Source organism: Meles meles, chromosome 8 (assembly GCF_922984935.1).
Source record: "Meles meles chromosome 8, mMelMel3.1 paternal haplotype, whole genome shotgun sequence".
NCBI classification, from domain to species: Eukaryota; Metazoa; Chordata; class Mammalia; order Carnivora; family Mustelidae; genus Meles; species Meles meles.
In genome coordinates this window covers 62,223,745-62,244,386 of record NC_060073.1, presented here as the reverse complement: position 1 = coordinate 62,244,386, position 20,642 = coordinate 62,223,745, and the positions used below count along the sequence as shown (strand labels likewise).

At 45.4% G+C, this 20,642-nt stretch overlaps 1 protein-coding gene across 5 annotated transcripts; it reads right to left on the bottom strand.

Annotated features, from left to right (window-relative positions):
- Positions 1–292: 292 nt before the first annotated feature.
- Positions 293–17,713, bottom strand: NEU3 (neuraminidase 3). 5 transcript variants are annotated; one of them, XM_046017738.1, is made up of 3 exons: positions 17,428–17,531; positions 12,214–12,425; positions 293–5,369 (listed from the first exon to the last, which is right to left on the bottom strand). In XM_046017738.1, the coding sequence occupies exons 2-3, from the start codon at positions 12,418–12,420 to the stop codon at positions 4,290–4,292; spliced, it is 1,287 nt and encodes a 428-aa protein (XP_045873694.1). In that variant the 5' UTR covers positions 12,421–12,425; positions 17,428–17,531; the 3' UTR covers positions 293–4,289. The 5 variants fall into 5 exon arrangements, with proteins under 5 accessions (XP_045873694.1, XP_045873693.1, XP_045873695.1 ...); XM_046017737.1 differs by having other exon boundaries at positions 17,208–17,516; XM_046017739.1 differs by lacking the exon at positions 17,428–17,531 and adding an exon at positions 14,660–14,759.
- Between the last annotated feature and the right edge of the window lie 2,929 nt (positions 17,714–20,642).

The window sequence follows — 20,642 nt, the reverse complement described above, 5'->3', positions numbered from 1 at the left end:
GTCATGATCTCAGGGTACTGGGATCGAGCCCTGCATCAGGCTCCTTGCTCCACGAGGAGCCTGCTTCTCCCTCTCCCTTTGCCTGCCACTCCCTTTGTCTGTCCTCATCTTCTCTCAAGTAAAATCAATCTTAAAAAAACAAAAAAAGTTATGAAATGCAAGAAAAGGCCTCAAATCCATTTTTCGAAAGAAGCTGGGTACAAACTAGATGAAAGTATTAGGATGATGATCACCTCACGGTTTGACAACAATGAAACACACAAACACCAGTCACCAGAATTAAGCTCTTTATTCATCTCCCTCGTTCCCAAGAGTTCTGGTAGTTTCTATAGAACAGAGGGCACTTTCAGCACTTGGGATCACAGAGCAAGACACGCTCAGAACACTGAACCATGGCGTCAGCCCCAGAGTCCCGGAGGAGGGGCAGTTACAGAAATGCCAATCACGGACAGAGGGGAAATACCACTGACATGAGAACCCAAATCGAGGCTTGGCTTTGGGCTTGGGCTGTAATCCTGAGACACCCAAGCAGGACTCAGCTGAAGCCAGAGAAGAGCTCTTTAGGGACTGACCTGGAAGCAGGCCAGCAGGGAGAAGACCCATTTCAGGTGCATGTTCAGCAGGTTTAGAACGCTATCCAACCCGCAGAGGGAGGCAACCAACTCCTCCCTGTGGGGGGGCTTGCCCTGGCCCTCTCACTTAGCTCCAGAAGGCCAAGGATCTTTGATTCCTTGATCCATTCAGCAGAGTCTTACTGCTGTCCATTCTGTGCCAGGCCCTACGCAGGGAACAGAGGACAGAGATAGGAATCGGGCACAGTCCTTACCTTCAGGGAATTCTGAACACAACAGAAAAAGCCTATATTTATAAAGAAATTATTGTAATTCCAGGTAAAATAGAGGATTCATACAGACTTGGCCCTCAAGGAATTCACAGCCTAACAGAGGCCTAGAGGGCACCAGACAGACAACAATGATACCCCGCACCCTATGGTAATGAGCAAAGGGGGGCCCCAACTGTGCACTGTGGGAACACAGAAAGGGATGACTTGACACCTACCGCATAAGGCAGTGGGGGAAACGCACAGCCTATTGCAGAAGACTGGGAAGCCGAAGTGGAAGTATTGAAGCCTACTGCCCTGGAGAGGAGGCGGGGCAGCCTCAGGGTGACCTCTGTGGGTGTCTCGGGTTCCGCAACAGACAGGGCGCGATGTCTCCTATCTATGGCTACTGTTGCATGATATCCCAAAGGACAGGACAGGAGGGGAGACTGATGACCAGGAGAAACAGATCCAAGGAAAGCGCCCAAATAAAGGCCCTGAAATGAATAGTAGGGGCCTAGGAGTGAGGGTGTCGGGAGGTGGGGAGCCTGAGTGGGCCCAGCAGCTTGAAGGGGTGGGAGTGGGTCTGGATATCAGCAGGAGGTGGCCCCTACCTATGCTTTCTTGCTCTCCCAGGGATGCGCCACATGTGCCGGATGGATCCATTCTAAGGGCCCTGAGACAGGGTAGGAGCACGTGGGGGCAAAGGGGCCACAGCCTCTAGACTAGAGGCCTCCAGTCTGCAGTCCTCTTTTCTTCACAGCTGCCATCACCTGCCCCGTCTTTTTCACTCTCCCAAGCTGAGAGGGCCTGGAAGGGGCTCAGTTAGGATACCAGGGTCACAGGATAGGTCCCAGGGCCTGAAGGCCTCGGGGAATGGGCACAAACAAGTCGGGAGTGCCTACAGCTGTCTCTGTTGGTCATCCGGAACATGAACAAGCTAGGTCAGCTTCCGGTGACAGGGCCGGGGAGGAACCGGTCTGTAGCCTGAAGCACTGGCCTGTGCAGGCCACGCAGCTTGGAGTCAGCTGCCCCAGGGCTCCTCCCACACGCGTCAGGAGACACCCCCAGCCTGTTGTCATTTCTTCTTCACAGCAACCACCACCTACGCTGCCTCTCCTGCCTAGGTCTCTTGTCCGGGCCACGTTCTCTTTCTTCCTAAAGGTGCCGGAACTCCTGCCCTGTTTTCTTCATAGCCGCCACTGCCCACTCTTCCTCTCCCAAATCCTCATCCTGCAGCCAAATGCTCTACCCCCGAGCTCTACCCCCATGTAGCCTCATTTTGGATTACCTGCCCCCAACCCTCTTTTCTTGCCAATCCTGAACGATGCACATAGGCCCTCCACCTATTAGGAGTTTTACTTCTAATCACTAAGGAGAAGCAAACATAAAGCAAAGGGGAGGGCAATTCAGAGGAGGATAAGACATCTTTTGAGTGCTGGTCCTGGACATCTGTGGTCCGCACTGGCATGTGACTGAGGGCCCGTCCCCTACTCCCCTCTTGGATGTTCCCAAGGATGTCTTGCTATTTTCATTCTCTTCCTCCTTTAGACCTTGTTGGAGAAGGAATCCATCCTTGCTATTCCTATCTATTTGGAGGTACGATGCTCAGGAAAGATTTGCAGAACATGAAGCTGCTATGACTTAGGAGAGGGCTGCCCTTCCCCAGTTCCTCCCTGTACCACCAACTGCCATGCCCTCCACTGCCAGCTTGACAGAGATCTTCTCTGACAATGGGCTTCATACAAAGAAGCAGCGGTCAGTACACCTTATCTCCCCCAACAATTGACGGCCTTACTGCCAGACTAAATGAAAACACCCTTTGGCAGGCAGTGAAGAGCCACAGACACTTTTCAACCAGGGAATGGCAACAGAAAAAGCACCTTACATTTCAGAAAGGCTCCCAAGAATATTTAGACAACTGTATAAATGAGTGAATGAGTGAGCAGAAGAGCATACTGGGTGGATAACTTTGACAAATGGATGAGAGGCTAAGGGAATTTTAAAAAGTCACTCTAAGCCATGGACTTAAGCCATATGCAGGTGAAGTTAATCTCTACTTTCGTCCTAGAGGACTCTCCCGCTATGACAGGAGCAACCGCAGCCCCCAGCCTCCTGGGCTATATTCTACAACTAAGACTTGCTCTCTGGGTGATTACTCAGCACCAAATTTAGTTATATGATACAAGTTGAAAGTATTTCTTCTCCTAAAATAGGCTGAAAAACCAAGTCTTTCGTGATCGAATTTCTGTTACAGCAACAGGCTCCGGGGGAAAGATTCTAAAATAAGAGCAACTCATCTGGTATCATCTGAGACACCCAGCCCTGGTCAATTTCAGCCCCAAACCCATCAGACAAAGGGGCACCCCTACTTCACAAATAGTGATTGTACTAAGTACAAAAAAAAATTAGCTTGATTCAGAGGTCTAGGGTCTAGAGACCTTCCTCATGGTGAAGACCTTCTCCATGAGTAGAAGAGTGGCTAGGCCAGAACAATATTCCGAGAAAAACAGACATGGGGGGATCCTAGTGGCCGGCCAAGCCCTGGTAGCTGACTCCAAGCACAATGAAGATGTGACTAGGACAATGACGTCAGGAGCTACCATAACCCCAACTTAAGGCCCAACATCTATAAACCAGCTGCATCGGTTTTCTTGAATTCTCTCCACTTCTAGCCCCATGAACTGTGAGCTCTTTGAGGGCAGAGACCATGGGAAGTTCTAGCCAATGATTTAGAGTCCTAATCTACGACCTTTTCTCATCAGGAACCATTCTAGTACATGAACTTCAGGTTCATCTTTCATAAGAGTAACGCCCTCAGAAACAATAAGTACCATTCTCAGGGGACATTGGCCTTGCATTTCCCGTTTCCTCCCCAGGAAATAAGGGTTCTGGAGGAGGAAGGGAAGATTGAGCAGAGCTGCAAAGCTGGAGAAGGCAGGTGACCTCACGATTCTACTGTTCTGCCCAATTCCTCACACCTGCCCAGGCCTCACACCTGGATGAGTGGTGAGTCATTGGAAAAGCTGAGTTCTCTGACTTCCATTTCGAGATCAGAGTCCTATCAGAGACCCACGCAGCCAGGACCTGTTGATTGTGGAGCACGCGGGCACTCTGCCTTTCCTAAGAACGGGAAGAAGAAAAATCACAGCACCAATCCTCTCATTTTACAGATGGAGATCTGAGGCCCGGAGAGTTTGGGGGACATGTCCAAGGTCCCAAAGCAAGCCAGGGGCACAACCAGGATCACATTATTGTTTCCCAACTCATAGTTCTCCCCACTGCAGTAGCTGTGGCATAATTTTCCTTTTGCTCTTTGGGGGAGAAGAGAAAAAAGGTAGAGTGCAGAATATGAAGTTTTGGATTCTCTGTAGACTTCAACCACCTCTGTTAATCTGGCCTCCATTATCCTGGCTGTGGTTGCCTTCTGTGGTTTCCTTTCTATGGAAATTTGGGTCCTAAGCCAATTTTAGCTTTCAGTTGGCTCAGAGCTCCTACCAGGGCTGCAGCAGTCCTCGTGCATGTGGCTCAGGATCTCTTGGTCTGTAAACAGGCGGAAGGCAATCTGCTCACACTCTCGTTTGGTCCCACACTCAAACAAACACCCAAACAAGCCCTCCTTTTCCAAAGCAGCCAAATCGGAGTAGCCACAGGGCCCGCAGTGCAAGATCCACGGGCGGGACCAGCAGGCAGCCCCCAAGGGGGTCTGGTTGAGGTAGATGCCTAAGTTGACCCTCCGCTTCTTACAGGTTGGATGTGAGTACAAGAGCCAAGACTCAGGCGGTGGGTCGGCTTCCTGCTCTAGCCTCGGTGAGCTGTCCAGCAGAGGGCTCTGCTGACCTATAGGAGCATCTTTGCCATTAGGGTCCTGGCACCCTTGAAGGATCTCCATGGGCCGGAAACTCACCACACTGCCTTGGCAGCCATGCGGGGGCTCACAGAGCTGAGGGCTCAGGGCTGGTCTCTGAAAGCATTCACCATGGTTAATGCTGAAAGCCTCTGCCCGGCACCTGTTTGGGGTCCGGGCGCTGCAATACAGCACAGGGTTGCCCGCTCTCCCAGTCACTTCTGCCACTTCACACTCCACAGTTGCCATGGGCTTAATGAGGCTGCCATGGTGCCAGGTGGCCCCCAGGTCATCACTGTAGATCATCAGGGAATGAGGTTTGGCTTTACATGGTAGCCGGAAGCAAAAGAACCAGGAAGGGATGTAGTAGGCATATGCAGGGATGACCAGCCTCCCCGACTGCAGCTGGATCCCATGACCTGGGCCCACAGCAAATGTGGCCCAGCGCTTCACGTCGGTGCCAATAACCTCTTCAGTCAGGTCCCTCACCTCGCTCCACGAACAGCCAGCGTCCCGACTGCAGATGAAGCAGAGGCGGGCTGCATTCCTGCCTGACACGACTTGCTGACGCTCGGTGACGTGGCCCCGCACACAGATGAAGAATAGGTACACGCAGCCACTCTTCTGCTCCCACACAGGACAGGGGTTCATGGTCCGATGCCCGGGTAGTGTGGCTTCCATCAACGGCCGCAGGGGTCCCCACTAGACGAGGCGAAGGGAGAGAGAGCAGGAGTGAGAGACTAATAGGAAGACATGAGGCTCACTGAAAGCATCATTTTTCAGTGATATAAAGTACTTGGTATTAGTATTAGAACCTATGAAATCATGTCGTATTCACCAATAGTCACTAATTCTCAAATATTACAGGACAATGTATAAAGCTGGGAAGAGGCAACACTAGATAATGTATATGCTGTCCTCTGTCTAGAACACTCTTCCACACCTTGTCTAGATGCTCAATTCACCCTCCAAACTCAAAAGTCACCTCCTTCGTAAAGCAGTCTATGAAACTTCCTCCCCCCATCCCCTCCCAAAAGCAATTGGTGGTTTCCTCTTTGTACATACAGAAGAGTTATAGCACTTATTATATAACAATCATCATTTTTTATGTGACTGACTTCCTTCCTTCCTTCCTTATGAGTCTTTTGAGGACAGAAATCAAATTATTCTAATTTTGTATTTCCAGTACCTAGCACATGATAGATAGGAGCCAAATATTTTTTAAAAGTAAGAAAAAAGGAAGAAGGGGCAAAAAAAAAAAAAAAAAAAAGAAAATGAAGAAAAGCAAGCAAGGTGGACAAATATAGAATTTAGGCAAATAAAGGGAAATTTAAAACAAATTTTTTTTCCTTCTACTATCCTGGGAAGGCAATTCATAACACTGTCATTAAAAACTCAAGCAAGGAGTCAGAGATAACTAGGTTGAAGCAGCATTTATCACTTCTTGTGAGACGTTGGGCAAGTTACTTTAACTTACTTTACCTCAATTTCTTCATCAGTTAAATGGAAAATGTAGTAACATGCTCACAGAGTAATAACATGCTCACAAAGGAGTTGGTGTAAGGCTAAAATGAGATAATGCCTAGCAAGACGTATCACAAAGAAAGGCCTGATTTCCTTAATATATTTGAAAAACTTTATTAGAAATTGGTAAGAGAGACTCCTGGGTGGCTCAGTCAGTTAAGCCTTTGCCTTTGGCTCAGGTCATGATCCCAGGGTCCTGGGAATGAGCCCCACATTGGGCTCCCCAGCTTCTCGGGAAGCCTGTTCTCCCTCTCCCACTCCCCTTGCTTGTGTTCCTGCTCTGTCTCTCTCTCTGTCAGATGAATAAATAAAAATCTTAAAAAAAAAAAAAAAAGGAAATTGGTAAGAAAATTTCCAGAAACCCAACTGAAATGGGCAAAGAGCAAGATCAGGCAACTCACAGAAAGAAGAAAAAACAATGAAAATATGTTTAACCTCACAGATAAAAGAGAAAAGCAAATAAAACTGATGTCATACTTTTCATCTAACAAACTGGCAACATCATGAACACATCATGAACTTTGACACTATTCTGTTGGCAAAAATGTGAAGAAACAGGCACCCTCTTACATGGATCGAAGTGCAAAATGGTTCAGTATTTATGTAGGGTATATCAAAATTCCAGACGCATTTATCCTTTTCCAGTATGCCCAATTCTGGGAATTTATCCTAAAATGTCTCTGCGCATCTAATTAAGTATATACAAGATTACTCACTGTGGCATTGCTTGGAACATCAAAATATTCTGCATCCAAATATCCATTAACAGGGGACTGGTTAAATGAACATACAGTGCAAGAGATGAAAAAAGAATAAGGAAGGCCTCTACACATTGAGATAGAAAGATCTCCATAATATATTGTTAAATGAACAAAGTACAGGCCAATGTATGTAGTATGCTACTTTTTGCATAAGAAATAAGAAGAAAAATCCATTAACAGCAAACTAGGTAATTTGAACCAAGCTTCCCACTGAGACTAGTGAGGACAGATAAAACCTTAAAGCAAAACATCTGGTGAAAAGCACCAGAGAGGAAATGAAAAGTTATAGGCCAAGAACAGAGAGAAGTTCATTCAGACAGATTGGCCTGGTATTTCAAGTCCCTTTTCCTTTCAGCGTGTCTCCGCTGATTCTCAAAGAGAGAAGTGAAAAGCTGAGAAACTGAACAATTTGTTTGACAGCCATATGGGGCTAGGAGAACAAAAATTGGGGGGCCCTGGTAACCCCCCATGCTTTATGACGGAACTTTAAAGAGCTAAATGCACAGAGTAAGGGTGAAACTGATGTAGACCAGCTCTCACGACCACCACTCTAGAAAACTCGATGGCATCATCTACTGAAGTGGAACATAAACCTACCCTACGGTCCAGTAACATCATTTCTAGATAGAAACCCAACAAAAATGCACATATGCCATAGCAAAAACACGTACAAGAATATTCAGAGCAGCCTGTACACAACAGTTCAGATAAATCTCAAAAATACTGAACAAAAGAAGACAAACATAAAGAATAAAGATGAAAAATGGGCAAAATTGGGGCACCTGGCTAGCTCAGTCAGTAGAGCAAGTGACTGTTGATAGGGTCATGAGTTCAAGCCCCATGTTGAGTGTAGAGTCTACTTTAAAAAGCAACAACGACAATCAAAACTAAGCTCCAGAGCTATAAATCAGGATAGTAATTACCTTCGAGAAAGAGAGGGAGGATAAGAGAAGTTTCTGAGGCACTGGTAATATTCTGTCTTGAGCTTAAGTGATGAGTCCACAAGTGTTGGCTTTCTCAATTCACAGGGATGACATTCATGTATTGTACATGGACATTTATGTTTTATGTTTTCTATCTATGTGTTATCATTTCATGTTAAAAAGTTTTAAAGGGGAGCATTAAGAATATATACTTGTATTTCTTTGTTTCTGTAAGAAGCAGCACTAGAAGGGTAGATAAGAAACAATCGTGACAACCTACAGGAAGTAGGCAGCAAGAATGGGATATATACCTTTTTATAGCATTTTATATCATATATGCCACATGAATGTATGTGAATAAAACATTTAATTCCTGCATAAATGGGCAAAACATATTATTAAGCAAAGCTCACATCAGAGAATCTCAGAGTCGTAAGGACTTAGAACCCCCATTTTACAGAAGATTCTCCTTTAAGCCTTCTGGATCAAAGCCATTCAATCTCTCCTTGAACTGGTTGAGGGACAGGGACCTCAATATTCTGGGGTAGCCCATTCTGTTCCACAGTGCCTTGTGTACTGTAAACCCTTCGAATATATGTGCCAAATTCAACTCTGTTATTGGCCAGTCTAGTCAGTGTGAAGTCAGAAGTGCAACTGTTCTTACTGGCTAAGAGAAAAAAATGATTCGGGCCAGATATGTGTAAGAGAAAGTTAACATGAAGCTAGAAGAAACAGTAACTGAAACATGAAAGCATTAGAATCAAAATGATCTCAACTGGCTGGAGCAATGGCACATAAAAACGCTGAGGTTTGACAGAAATAGAACAAGTCTTGGGCTTAAAAATCTGAAGGGAGAAGCATGATTAAAGAACAGCAAACAGGGGTACCTGGGTGGCTCAGTCGGTTAAGCATGGGCCTTGGCCTCGGGTCATGATACCAGGGTCCTCGGATTGAGCCCCGTGTCAGGCTCCCTGCTCAAAGGGGAGTCTGCTTCTCCCTCTCTCTCTCTCTGGCCCTGCCTCCCATCCCTCCATGCTTGCTTTCTTTCTTTCTTAAATAAATAAATAAAATCTTAAAAAAAAAAAAGAACAGCAAAACATAATGGCCAACAAGCATAATGAAAAGATACTCAGTATCACTAATAATTAGGGAAATGGAAATCAAAACCACGATGGGATATCACCTCATATCTATTAGGATGACTACTATCAAAAATAAATCATGGGGCACCTGGGTAGCTCAGTGGGTTAAGCCTCTGCCTTCGGCTCAGGTCATGATCCCAGGGTCTTGGGATCGAGCCCTGCATCAGGCTCTCTGCTCAGCATGGGAGCCTGTTTCCTCCTCTCTCTCTGCTCCTTCTCTGCCTACTTGTGATCCTGCTCTCTCTCTCTCTGTCAAGTAAATAAATAAAATCTTAAATAAAATAAAAAATAAATAATAATAAGTACTGGCAAGGATATGGAGAAATTGGCACCCTGTACAGCCTTGGTGGGAATATAAGATGGTCAAGTCATTGCGGCAAACAGCATGGAGGGTCCTCAAAATAGTAAAAATGGAATCACCACACGACCCAATAATTCCACTTCTAGATATCTACCCAAAAGAATTAAAAGCAGGAGATATGTGCATTCCCACGTTCATAGAAGCATTACTCACAATAACTAAAAGGTGGGGGAACCCAAATGTCCATCAACAGATGGGTGGGTAAACAAAATTCGGTATACACACACAACGGAATATTATTCGCCTTAAAAAAGAAGGAAATCCTGTCACACGCTACCACATAAATGAACTTTCAGGACATTATGCTAAGTGAAATAAACCAATCACAAAAAGGCAAATACTGGATAGTCTACTTATATGTGTTATCTAAAAACTCATAATAGCAAAGAAGAAAGGTGGTCGTTAGGGGCTGGGGGAAGGGGAAATGAGGAGTTGTCCAAAGCGTATAAAGTAGCAGTCATGCATGATGGAAAAGCTCTAGAGATCTGGTGCATGACAGTGTGCCTCTAGTTAGCAATACTACAACGAACACTTAAAATGATTAAGATAGAAAATTTTATGTTAGGTGTATTTTACTATAATTAAAAATTGTTTTTAAAAAACAGCAAATGTGAAAAGGATTCAGAGGTTTTAGCTGACCGTCTACTTGATGTTAGTTACCCTGTGTTGACTAAAGCAGATGCTTCTTTATATTAAAATTGCTTTAGGGGCGCCTGGGTGGCTCAGTGGATTAAGCCGCTGCCTTCGGCTCGGGTCATGATCTCAGGGTCCTGGGATCGAGCCCCGCATCGGGCTCTCTGCTCCGCAGGGAGCCTGCTTCCTCCTCTCTCTCTGCCTGCCTCTCTGCCTGCCTCTCTGCCTACTTGTGATCGCTCTCTCTGTCAGATAAATAAATAAAATCTTTAAAAAAAAATTAAAAAAATAAAATAAAATAAAATTGCTTTAAAGAAAGGATACAAAATGGGATAGCAGCCTCATTGCTGAGCTGGTCAGGCTATCCTTGGAGCCCTAAATTCAGAGTACCATTCTTTGAAAAAAGACACTGACATCCCAGATCAAATCCCAAAGACAGTAATCATGGCTTTCATGGGACAAGAAACCAAATCAAGACTGTGGCCCCACAAGCCACTAAAAGGACTAAAGCTGGTGAGCCCCCAAATCAGAAGACCCAGAGGGTATGAACATCAAAGAGCATTCTCTGGAAAGAGGCCTCAGGTTATATATAGATGAGATGTCCCACAAGACCAATGGGTGATTTGAGAGAAGTATAGTTTGTCTCTCTCCCAAAACAAAAGTTAACAGTTGCCACAGGATCAAGTTCCTCACTGGAGGAGTTGTGTAAGCAGGCCCTTTATGGAAGATGACTAATATTGAATTCCAACTATGTAACTGCTATTATTAACTACATTTTACAGATGATGAAACAGAGAAGAGTCAAATCCAAGGTCACACGGCCATTAAATGGTTAGGTTTTGCCTGACTTCAAAGCCATGGGCTTAACCCCTAACTAAGCTCTTAGTAGCTACAAAGGGAATACAGAAGATCTCTGCACTGGGCAAGAAGTTAGGCTGATCATTCTTCTAACTTCAAGATTCTACAATCAGGTAAGTTAGAGAATGAAAGTGATAAAATACAGAGAAGGGAGAAGAAGCTAAAATGTACAGGCCTGTGAATTCGAGACAGCTGGGCAGTGAGGTGATGGGACAGGCATGATCTGGTAAGAAGTGGTCATGTTTCTGTGGGTAGAAAACCAGGGAAGGTTAGGGGGATGAGAGGGCCTGTTATAAAGACATCTATGTCTGTTTGTTTGTTTACAAAAGACTCTCAAATTCATTGTCTCATTGATCCACACTTGAGCCAGCTTTGCAGGAGAAAAGACAAATGGGAGTCCCAGAGTCCCAGAGGCAGCAATCTCTCTCCTCTAAAAAATTCAGTGAAGATGAGTCCCTTAGAGGTGAGAACTCCAACGCCAGCTCTGTTGCTTGGGATGCCTGTGCCTGAGGCAAACCACTTTAATTCCATTTCCACCTGTACTATGGGGCTGCTATGTGCCTCACATAAAACACGCAGGAAGACAAGGGGCGCCTGGGTGGCTCAGTGGGTTAAAGCCTCTGCCTTTGGCTCAGGTCATGATCCCAGGGTCCTGGGATCCAGCCACATATCGGGCTGTCTGCTCCGCAGGGAGTCTGCTTCCTCTTCTCTCTCTCTCTGCCTGCCTCTCTACCTACTTGTGATCTCTGTCAAATAAATAAAATCTTAAAAAAAAAAAAAAAAAAACCACGCAGGAAGACAAGGATCATTTTTTTCCCTCACCCCCACCACCTGCTAGCTGTGGTCTTGAACAAGCTACCTACTTCCTGGAGGACCAGGATCCCTCACCGGAAAACTGGACTAACAGTGCTTGCTTCCCCGGGTGACTTATAAGAACAAAAGAGAATGTGAACGAAAAGCACACCGTGTGTCAGCTGAATCTGAATGAACTGCAGAGTCCCCTGGAATTTGAGACAGAGTTTAAAGCCTGCTTCTGCTGCTTCATTATAGTTGTGTGACCTTGAACATGTGGGAATGTCTCTGTGCCTGTTTCCTTATCTGTAAAATGTGACTGACAACCGTTCCTATATCACAGAGTAGCTATTGAGGATCCAAAATGGGTATGGCACACAGACGTACTCAGCAAGTGAGAGCCATTGCTTTTACTGTTTTGGGTGGTTTGTTTTTCCTTCCTTCCACACAGGGCTTTTCCAAAGTGGATAGGAAAGAGCAGAGACCCTCAAGTAGTCTAAGCAATGTGGAGAGAGACTGAGGCTCGGAGCCAGATCTGGGATGAGGAGTCACCTGTACTGAGTGCCCAGTCCTCAACCCTCGCCTCAGCACCAGGTGGAGAGCGTCCTCGTCCCTGCTCGTGGAGCGCTTCTCTGCAAAGGCCAGGAAGGTGTGGGTGGGGGGGATGTAGAGCAGGGCTGGGATCCGGTAGGTGACCCCTCTCTTGTCTTCCTGCTGGAACAGAGGGCTGTTGGAGGAGCACGATGTCACTTCTTCCATGACCTCTGTAAGGATAGGAGGCAACTAAATGTGTGTCCGTCCCCCAAATGCTGCCCTGCGTACAAGTTCCGCTCCATCACCCCACTTCTGGAGATCACACACAGGGAGGGAGAGACTTACTCAATTTTTTAATCCAAAGTCACATTCATGGTCTCAAAAGCAGTAAGCAAGCAATACACATGCTCATGGAACAAATCTATCCTCCAGACTCTATGGAAATCCTACACAGCCAGTGCCCAGTATGTTTCTCCAGAGATTTGTTCATGTACTTCTGCCAGGCATCCAGGGGTAACACCAGCCTGGACTGTTTCTAATGTCAATTTCTTTGGAGTTCTTAGGCCATTTGGGTAATGTAAATAAAAATCCAAATCCACGTGTGGAAATGCCCGTGGTTAAGGATTCTCTGGGGAAACTTCCTCCCTCTACTAGAGCCTAGGACATGAGGCAATCTTCTTTGTCAACTCTCCATGTCAGCAGTGAGAATCCTTTTGCCTAGTCCACCCCATCAAAGGGTGTGAACTTGCAAAGGACCTAGCCGCATGCAGGGATCTCAGTTCCTGAGAGCCTAACCCATGTGGGCCCATTGTAGCAATCACTGCAACAGCAGGTCTGTTTAAGCCCAAACTACTAGGTAGAGGAGACTAGCGAACATCCAGGGCAGCTGAGCTCAGGTTAAGGGGCTAATTACTCTGGCTTTCAGTTCACACTTGGTTTCTAGGCCCCTGGGAATTTCTCTTATTTCCTTGCAATTTCAGCTGTAAGGGACTTTGTTATATTTTATCCACCATGGTACGGGTTAGCTAGCCATTAATGCTGAAATGGAAGTCTCCACGTACACGTCTCAAAGAAAATCAGGTACTCTGCTTCTCAGAGGCCCAGAACAGGAGTTAAGCCAGACAAAACCAGGCTTAGAATTCTTTTCTCTTTGGGGCGCCTGGGTGGCTCAGTGGGTTAAGCCTCTGCCTTCGGCTCAGGTCATGATCTCAGGGTCCTGGGATCGAGTCCCGCATCGGGCTCTCTGCTCAGCGGGGAGCCTGCTTCCTCCTCTCTCTGCCTGCTTGTGATCTCTCTCTCTCCCCGTCAAATAAATTAAAAAAAAAAAAAAGTTCCTGATTTCCATCCCCCAGAATCTCTGACACCACCGTTTCCTCAATTTAAAAAAAAAAAAAAAAAGAATTCTTTTCTCTTTTTCCCCCTCTCTCACCATCTGTCATCCCAGTCTTCTTTTTATAAATCACTTGTAAAAATGGTCAGGCTATAAAAACAAGGCCTTATTCATTTACTTAATAAATATTTCTGGGTGCCCACTCCAAGTCAGGCCATAAGGTAGGTGCTGAAGCAACAGAAAGGAATCAGAAGTCCCTGCTTTCAAGAAATCTGCATCCAGGGGCGCCTGGGTGGCTCAGTGGGTTAAGCCGCTGCCTTCGGCTCAGATCATGGTCTCAGGGTCCTGGGATCAAGTCCCACATCGGGCTCTCTGCTTGGCAGGGAGCCTGCTTCCCTCTCTCTCTCTCTCTGCCTGCCTCTCTGCCTACTTGTGATCGATCTCTCTCTCTCTTGCTGTCAAATAAATAAATAAATAAAATCTTAAAAAAAAAAAAAAAGAAATCTGCATCCAAGTGAGGGAAACAGACATACACGGACAATTACAATGTCATGCGGTGCGTGCCACATGGGAGGTAAACATGAGAGTGTGGAAGAAAACGGAAAAAGAGCATCTGTCCAGATCAGGGCAGCCAAGTGAGCTCCCGTCTCATATCCTACACTCTATGCCTTTCTGGTACACTCTCCTTTCAGATAACCAAGAGCTCACTCCCTCAACTCCTTCAGCTTTATTCAAATGTCATCTAATTGAGGTGGCCTTCCCTGACAACTGCCCTGCTCCTCCCTCTCCCCTCTCTCTGCTCTCTTGGCCATGCCACTAATCCTCCAAATCATGCCTGTTTAATACAAACTACAGAACAGAAGCCCCATGAAGGGCAGGGATGGTCTGTTCTATTCTCCGCTACATCTTTATACCCAGAACCAGGCTGGTAATTGATAGGCACTTGATGACTATCTGCTGAATGACTGAATGAATGGGCAAGCTGGATCCTAAAGGGTGGTCAGCCAGTTGGAGGGGGTGAAAAGGGCAGAGGGAATGGATGTGAAAAGCCTATAAAGGACAGAAAACAGAGTGAACTGTGGGGACTATCGGTCATGCGATAGGACTATAGTGGAGTGCAAAGGTGGGACTGACCAGGAGAGGCTGGCTATCTTATTAAGGTGTTTATCCCACAGAGAGGGGGCCACTCGAGAGTTTTTGGCAGAGGAATGGCATGATCGAGGATGCATTTTAGACCAATCTCCCACATAACCTGTAGGTAATAAACAGAAAAAAAAAGTTGTACTGCTTTTGGCTATAGCTGCCTAGTGTCAATCAAGACAAACTTATCCACGGCATAGGAATGATTCATGTGTTCACTTGTTCCTAATTTAAAAGAAAGAAGAACCATGCTTCATTATCATTGGGGGACTGGGCTGGGGGGATGGCCTCCAAGGTCCAGAAGAAAAGCCTTTCCTCACTCCAATTCTAGGTGCTCAGTAGCAGAATTGAAAAGCAAGTGAGAACTGTCTTCTTCCCACGGTGCTAGAACACACCTCTCTCCCCTCAATTCAGGCTCTCCTCCACAGAGGATCCGGCTTTTTCTGAGTAAACATCTGTCCTGGAGCCAAGCTGTTTTAATGGTTAAGAACACAGGATTTGGGCAACACTAGGGACTACATGACCTTGGATCTTTTAACTTTCCTATTATTTAAGGAAATAATCCTATTATCTATTAATTAAGGAAATAATTCCTATTATCTATTTAACTTTCCTAAGGCTTCAGGATCTTCATGTATAAAATTCAGTAGAGTTGCTGAGAGAATTAAATTAATAAGTTAAAGTGGCTGTTACAGAGTCCATGACATAGTATGAGCTCAATATATGGTGATTATTATTTTCAGACTGTCAATCAATCCACATTCTACACTTGACCTTTCAAAAACACAGCAACCAGGGGTGCTGACCACCCCGACCCTGGCAGTTATAAATTCATGTATAACTTTTGACTCCCCCAAAACTTAACTATGAATATACTACACTTGACTGGAAGCCTTACCAATAACATAAAGTCAATTAATACATAATTTGTATGTTATATGCATTATATACTGTATTCTTATCATGTTAGAGGAAAAAAATGTTTAAAAAAATCACAAGTCAGAGAAAATGCATTTATAGTACTTTACTGTATCTATGAAAAGAAATGCTTATATAAGTGAGACCATGAAGTTCAAACCTGTGTTGTTCAAGGGTCAACTGCAGTTTTATTCCTTGAAATCCGTGGGTGATGATGATGATAATAGTTAACAACTCTCCTTCTTAAAAGCATTTAAATCCCTCTATGTCTCTGGGAAAGATCATATTTTGAATTCTTATGAGCCAACTCTCTAATTATGAGTTACTACCAACACTGTTAATCGTCAATCAACACATGATTTTTAGTTAACACGGAAAGAGAAATTCTCCGGGTGATAAGCATGGAGTGGGGAGATGGGACTAGGAAAAAGGAAAGGGAGAGGAAAGGGGGAGAGCACCAAAGCAGAAGCACAGCTTGTCAAAGAGGACCTCATTTTCACCCCAGCTACACTTCTGTGGGACCTTGCTTGAGTCACTTAATCTCTCCCGGTTCTGGACTCCTTGTTTGAAAAATGCGGATAATAGCTACCTAAGATGACCAATATGAAGAACCACTCAAAAGTGCCTTATAAACTTTAAAGCACTATATAAGTAAACGTATTATAAATTTTGAGGTCTTCACAATTTCACTTTGGCTTTGCTATCCCTATAACAACTGGAGTCACTATCATTACTTGTTATTGTTTATTAATTTTTATGAATTATGATTATGCTGAACATGTTGATGACAGTGGCTCACACAAACTATATACTGGAAACGAAGGACAGAGAAGAATCAGAGTTCTGCTTTGGAGTTGGTCATTTTAGCTGAGAACCCAAGTTATTAATTGCTGCTCCATAAGATCACCTATCAATCGAGTCCTCCCTGCTCTCTTAATGGGAAAGAGTACAGTGGCGCCTGGACTTTGAAGTCTGACTTACTTCTGTACCTCTGTTTCCTCACTTGTAAAGGGGATAATGCCACCTATTTCTCGGCACTGTAATGAACAATGTAATTCCAAAGACTCCAGTTAATTCAGCTGCATCAGGCAGCTTCCAGTGAAGCCCAAAAGGAGGCCTCCCTAACTTATTTATTTACTCCTCACAACTCATACTTAAACAGCACCCATTCTCTGTCAGGCCTTTGGAGATCTAGTACTCCAAACCCCTCTCACTGTACACATGGGAAAACTCAGGCCTACAGTGGGGAACAGCTTGTAGGAGCCCATTCAATAGGTCAGTAGCAAACCTGGACCAAGATTCAGGTCCCTTAAGTTCCAGCTGGGGACTCTCTACGATCCCCACAACCCTCTCTAGAAAGAAGGGTTGCCCCAGGCTCAGTTCCCTCTCATCTCTAAAATGGTAACTCTAAGGTTTAGGTCTGGCTTCACTGGAAGGACAACAAAAATAGACCAGCCAAGAATACTCTCTGGCCACGTCTGAGATCCTAGTCGACTGCGTGGCTCTGACTCAGTATTCTCCCCCAGACTGGATTTCCTAAGCCCAGACGATGCCGCCGAACCTGTCCCCACACTCACAGTGCCCCACTTTTGGGGAATCTCTGCAGTGTCGCAGCCCCGCTCACCTTCGCGGGACCCCGGCTCCTCCATCTCTCCGGGCAGAGCTGGGCGCCGGGCAGCCCTCAGGTCTCAGACACTGAAGCGCGGGAGAATGACCCAAGCTGGGGAGACGGAGGCGGGGGCTGAGAGTGGAGAGAGCGAGACTGCGGAGGACTCGGAAGCAAGACACGAAAACTAAAGAAACAGGGCGACAAAACCCACGGGGAGGCGGGGAGACCTACATACCCAAGACGCCCCGAATAGCAGGCCAGAAAGAACTCTCGGAGGCAGCTGATAGCCGGCCGTTGGATCTGCCGTTGGCTCCTCCCCAGACTCAGCCCCGCCCAATGAGACGGACGCAGTCGATGCCCCGCCCCAGCCCCGCCCCCTCTCTGCACTGCCGCGGCAGCGCTTTCGATTTCTCGCCTCTAGCAGCATCCCAGAAGCGATATGGGACCTGCCCCTTCCTCTCCGGCCACCACTCGCTCCAGCGCAGCCCTGAGTTTGGTCCAGGCCCTGGGCCTATCGCGGGTCTCACAGGCCGCGGAGCTCCCTGGTTCCGTCCCGCACCCTTCTATTTCCTCCCCCTCCTTCCCTCCCTCCCCTCAATCCCCTAGCCCCACGCTCTTATCTATTGGGTCACCCGTCAGTTGATAGGTATCACCGCCTAAAATTTCCCCGGACAGCCTGAGAGCCAAAAAAAGGTTCCGGCCGCCAAGCGAGGACTCCGCAAAAAGGACGGGAGATGTAGAGCAATTGACACCCGCCCTTAAAGAAATAAAAATTATATATATAATTTTAAATATGTGTGCATGATTATATATTGAGTGAGAAAATAATAGTATTACAAGACACTGAATAAAAACCATGAGTTCATATTGATATAATTGAATAAATGGAGGAGAGGACAGCTCTTTCTACACTAGAACTCCAATTAATCAGTGTAGACTGTGCACAGACTGAACACAATATGATTTATTCTGAACACCTGCTTTTCTTCTGGGAGTCTGGAATTTTGGTACATGCTAGGAGAGGGTGCCCACACACCAGCCCTCAATAAAACTGTGAGTGCTGAGTCTCTAACAGATTCCCTAGACAGAAACATGATACACAAGCTGCATTTTCCTCGCTGGGGGGAAAGTGTGTTTAGTGCAACCCCTCAATAAGAGGGAGAAGCATCAGAAATACTACACATGGATTCTTTCAGACTCCGCTTGTGTCTTTTTCTCTTATGATCCCATGTGTCCTTACTACATTGCTGTAATAAATCTTAGCTGTGAGTCCAACAATAATGCTGAGTCCTGTGAGTCCTTCTAGCCGGTCTGTGAACCTAGGGCTACTCTTGGGAATCCTTAGCCAAATACCATGTATAGTTTTAAAACATATAAAACAATAAGATATATTAATGGATGGACATGAAGAAAATGCATAGGAATAATAAATAGTAAATTCAGGGTAGTAGTTACTTCTGGGAGTTCAGGGAGTAGGACCTCATGAAGGATAAGGACCTGATAAGGATTAGAAGTCCTGATTAAGGACTTCAATTGTATTGGTAATTTATCTTAAGGTGGTTCGCTTTATTCTTTTTTAAATTGTTGAAATATTTGTTTTATTAAAATTTTTTAATAAATATCTTCGTTTTCAAAGATTGGCTCATAGAAAGTCCTAGGGTTCTTCACCCAGACTTCAAACTCACAATCACCAACTCTGTAGACCACTGAACTAGTCAATTTAACAAAAATATCTAAAGCTAATGCCAAATTTTTCTCAATTCTTCTTTGACTGGTGGTTTCAGTCTTATGCCTGAAACAGTGAGTAGCAATCTGGAGGGGAAGAGATTTAAACTTTGACTTCCCACTCCTAAACTCAGTAACGTTGGCAAGTTATTTAACTTCTGTGCCTTAGGTTCCACATCTGTAAAACGGACACATGTGGCACTAGTCTCATTCATGGCTCAGATCAAACAGGTTTCACTTCCTATATGAGAACCTCTCAGGCTTCCATGCTTTAAGTTACTCCTCTTCCAGCCCTCACAGCAACTTGTACAGATGACTTCTGATGAATTTTCTACTGGCCACTGATTAATCTGACAGAAATGGGACCAAATCCATTCTAATGGTTTCATACAGAATTTAATTAGCATTCTATCAACAGAACTTCAAGCAACAGGATGAAAACAATCTGCAGAATTGGTCAGAACTTGATCAAGGGCCAGAACTCAAATAGCTAGAAAAATGACACCCAAAAAAACCCAACCATAAGCCATCAAGCTCTGCCTTAGAAAGCCGGTGGCATTCTCTAATTCCTGTATTGGCTCTATACCCAGCCTGAGGGATTAATTCAGGTACAGCAGGATATACTTGTGATTGGAGACCTACCTTGGCCCACAGAGAAGTCGAGGGCCATTCTATCATCCATAACCGCATTGGCCAATGAGCTGAGGCTCCCCTGAATGTCTTCTGGTGCTGAGATGGTATCATTGATTGCTTCAGCTAAAGTCAGGGGCGAATTTCGTATCAACATTTCAAATAAGATGACTCTCAAGATAGGGACAACTTCTTGCAGAATGTGTATAAATAAGCCACCGCTCCAGAAAGTTCCTCCACATGACCAAAGGTAGCCTAATTTTGGCGCAATCTCCACAGTCATCTCAGGGATACATGATCCAATGGTGGTGCTTCCTTAAACATTTAAAAGTTGCTAATGATCCTCCCTATGGTGCAGGGCACCATGTTTTCAGGGAGGAGGGCAAGCTACTGCCTGCTTCCACACAGAAGGTATAGTCCTGAGGGCATATGTGATACCTGTTTACAACTGTTGGGGCCTCCCAAGGAGGACTTACATTATTCAGGGAACAGGTTGACAGTGTCACTAATGAGGCCACCGGGGCACCTGGAAGGCTTCAGAGTTCCCCTTAACTTAGAATAATTGAAACCAGTCCTTATTTTTGGAAAGACTGCCTGATGGCAGTTGGCCCAAACTCTCCCACAGGTCCACAGCACCAGCCGTGTGGCATTAGTCCACCCCACAGGAAAACAGAGCAATAGCTATTAGAATGGGGATTAGGGAGACATCTACAGGTTGTGATGTGTTTTGCAGGAGAGGTATGGGAGCGGAAACAGCGCCTGATGCTTCTGATAGACTTCTCAGTAGGTTAAATACTAAATTATAGTGAGAGCCATCTAGAAGCAGATGTCAAAGACAGCAGTCACTCAAGTTTAAGGAGTCTGCGATAGTTTGGGAGAGTTGTATTTGCCCATTTTCCTCCGAGACAAAGGCTCCAAAGGTGACTCTTTTTCCAAATATCATGATATAGGATCATGTCAAACCAACATGAGAATCCAGGTGCCTAAACCAGAACTGAATGAGAATATTCTAGTTCCTTTGGCCAGACTGCCACCTGGAAGTCATAGCAACAAGGCAGGCCTGTGAATGTTGTTACGGCAAAGATAACATCACGC